At 71.8% G+C, this 3,055-nt stretch overlaps 1 protein-coding gene across 1 annotated transcript in view; it reads right to left on the bottom strand.

Annotated features, from left to right (window-relative positions):
* Positions 1-531: 531 nt before the first annotated feature.
* LOC122246740 (uncharacterized) overlaps positions 532-3,055 on the bottom strand; it is a 26,029-nt gene continuing 23,505 nt past the window's right edge. Inside the window, exon 2 of the mRNA XM_043005490.2 lies at positions 532-3,055. This exon is cut by the window's right edge and continues 336 nt beyond it. Within this exon, the coding sequence (XP_042861424.1) occupies positions 676-3,055 (2,380 nt within the window). The 3' untranslated portion in view covers positions 532-675.

Here is a 3,055-nt window from a genome sequence, read left to right as displayed (position 1 = left end):
ATTAGCAGGTACAATCGATAGACCTCTGGCGCCCCCGAGCAGAGGGAGCGAGTCTCCCGCGCGAGGGAGCGGCGCCCCCAGCGGGGCACCAAAGGGCCCGGACACCGCAGGCGAGCACACGTCTTCACACCGAGATACTTGAGGGTGATCGTGGGGGAGGAGCAGCTCCAGCTCGTAGCGCCTTCTCCTCTCCAGGGCTGCTCCGTCGGGAGGGAGCCCCCCTCCCCCACTGGGCGTGACCTCCGGCAGACCCGCCGCCCGAGACGCCGCATGCGGCTTACACACGACACAACACGTGACCACTGACACTGAGACACCCACGTGCTGACACCAACACGGCTGCCCGGCCGCAGCCCGCCCGCGACGGTCGCAAGCCCTGCGGGTGCGGGAGGGGGGGCTGCGGCCGGGCAGACCGGACCGGGCAGCCGGAGAGACAGACAGACAGGGACAGACCAGGCCCAGGTCGCGCCAGGCGCCGGGCTGGCCACGGCCGCAGCGGGCACGACGGCACGGCGGCACGGGGCACGGCGGGCCGCCTCCGCCACACAAACAACGCCGAGAGGCTGGCGCGCCTCTGGCCACCAGCGGCCTCCCTGCCAAGGAGGGACGACCTCCTGCCAGAGACAAACCTCAACGAGGCAAAAACATGAACCAGGCGAGAGGCGCTGGCCCCCTTCAGTCTTCTTCCTGCTTCCGGGGTCGCTGCAGCTGCGGCGGCAGGTGCCCGGACATGCCCGGCCCGGCCATGCCCACCCCAGCGAGGCCCGGGGGGGCGCCCAGGGCCTGCTTCTGTGCCCCGCCGCTGGCAGTGTGGGGCCCGGGGGAGCCCTGCGGAGTGTGTTTGGGGGGCGCAGACAGGCCGGGCAGGTCCAGGAGGGGCGAGGGCGCAGGATGCTCCTCGGAGAGCGACCGCACCGGCAGGCTGGGGCGCGCGACCTCGCCGCCTTCCTCCATGGACGACGACTCGTGCAGCTCGTAGCGCGCGTGGGTCCGCATGTGGCGCGTGATCATGTCGCGGCGACAGGCAGCGTACGGACACTGCGGACACTTGTAGGGCTTCTCGCCCGTGTGCGTCCGCTGGTGCGTCGAGAGGTGGTCTGAGCGAGAGAAAACCTGTCCGCACACGCGGCAGGTGTACGGCTTGTGGCCCGTGTGGAGCCGCATGTGGCGCGTGAGCATGTCGGAGCGCGCGAAGGAGCGCTTGCACACGTCGCACATGTACGTCTTGCTGGTGCTGTCCACCTGCTTGCTCTTGTGGCGCGACGCCATGTGCTTGGCCAGGCGGTCGTGCAAGGAGAACATCTGGCCGCAGACGGGGCACACGAAGGCCACGTCCGCCCCCGGGGGCATCTCCTCCACCACGGGGGACACCTCGAGGTGGTAGCGGAGGGCCACGCTGTCCTTGGTGCTGTAGGAGGCCACGTCGCCCTTGACCACGGGCACGGGCAGGGACGAGGCCGACGTCTGGCGGTGGTCGGGCGCCCCGGGGGACCTGGGGGGAGGGGTGATGTCCTTGGGCGCCGCCAGGTGGGGCGAGTGCGGCGACGACAGGGGCACAGAGCCCGGCAAGACTAGACTATCCGTGCTGGAGGTGCTGCCCGTTTTCACGCTGCCCGCCGTCTTCACCGACAGGTCGAGCGGCGAGTCCTGCGGCGTGGAGTTGTCAGACTCGAGGGAGCCGCCCTTGCGGGGCAGGTACAGCGGCTGCGGGATGGGGCGGCCGTGGCGCAGGACGGAGCCTCGTGTGGCGGAGGATTGCTGCTCCCCCGAGGGCCCCGCCGACGTCTGGCCGCCGCCGCCGCTACTGGCCGGCACCTCGCTGGAGCGCGCCTTCTGGTCGAACCACAGCTGCAGGTCCGAGTCCGAGTGCGAGCGGCGCCGATACAGGTCGGGCAGGTAGACGGTGGGTGGGAAGTAGTGCTCTACGTTGTGTCCTGGGGAGGGCGAGATGGGCGTGTGCGGGGAGGAGGGCGTGAGCGGCGAGATGGGCGAGTGCGGGACGCCCGCGGGGCCCAGGCGGTGCGGGTCTCGTGCGGACAGGGCGCAGTGCTGGCAGGTGCAGGGCTGGTAGTGGCCTCCGGGGTCCGAGGCGTCGCTGCGCACGACGCTCAGCTTGGGCAGGATCCCGCGGATGACGGTGCCGACGCCGGGCTGGTCGCAGGACGCCAGCGACGACGCCGTGCATGACTTCGAGTCCAGGTCTAGGTCCTCCTCATCGATGCTGGGGTCCTTGATCCGCAGGGGGCTGAAGGACAGCTTGGGCGAGTCGGAGTTGACCCTGGCGAGGGCGGGCGAGTCCCTGGCGTGCGGGCTGTGCGACGGGAGGCCGGGCGAGAAGACCTCCTCGTCCTCCTCGCTGATGGCGCGGCACAGGTACCGCTCGCGGTCCAGGGAGTCGAAGCGGAACACGTCGCTTTGGACGGCGCGGGGCGAGCGTGCGGTGCCGGCGCTGCCGCAGCTGCTGCTGGTGCTGCTGGTGCTGCTGCTGCCGCCCTCGCCCGATCTGTGCACCTGGATCACCCCGGGCGACCTCTGCTGCTGCTGGGCCTCCGGTAGGGGACTCGTGCCCCCGGCCTCCCCTGGGCCCTCCTTGGGCGAGGGGGGCGTGTCCACCTTCATGGCCTCTTGGCCGGTCTCATCCTGAACAGTGACTCTCGGGCTGAGGCCAGGGCTGAGGCCGGGGCTGAGGCCGGGGCTGAGGCCGGGGCTGAGGCCAGGGCTGAGGCCGGGGCTGAGCCCTGGACTGAGTCCTGGGCTGAGGCCGGGGCTATGACCGGGCACGGGGCTGTGTCCGGGCACGGGACTGTGTCCGGCGACGGGGCTATGGCCCGGCACGGGGCTGAGGCCAGGGCTGAGGCCGGGGCTGAGGCCGGGGCTGAGGCCGGGCTCCTCCCCCTGGTCGTGGCCGGGCCCCGGGGGAGCATCCTCGGGCTGGCGGCTGAACATGGGCTCCTTCTCTGGTGGCGGCGGCTGCGAGGACGAGGCGTTCGGGGGCTGGTCGGGGGGCCTGTCCTGCGGGGGCTTGGGGTCGCGAGGCGGGCCGCTGGTCCTGGAG

This window comes from Penaeus japonicus, unplaced genomic scaffold (assembly GCF_977035675.1).
Source record: "Penaeus japonicus unplaced genomic scaffold, GWHDUDI00000001_assembly GWHDUDI00000021, whole genome shotgun sequence".
In the NCBI taxonomy this organism is placed as follows: Eukaryota; Metazoa; Arthropoda; class Malacostraca; order Decapoda; family Penaeidae; genus Penaeus; species Penaeus japonicus.
Note: the sequence above shows the minus strand (reverse complement) of the source record. Positions and strands in the feature narration are given on the sequence as shown.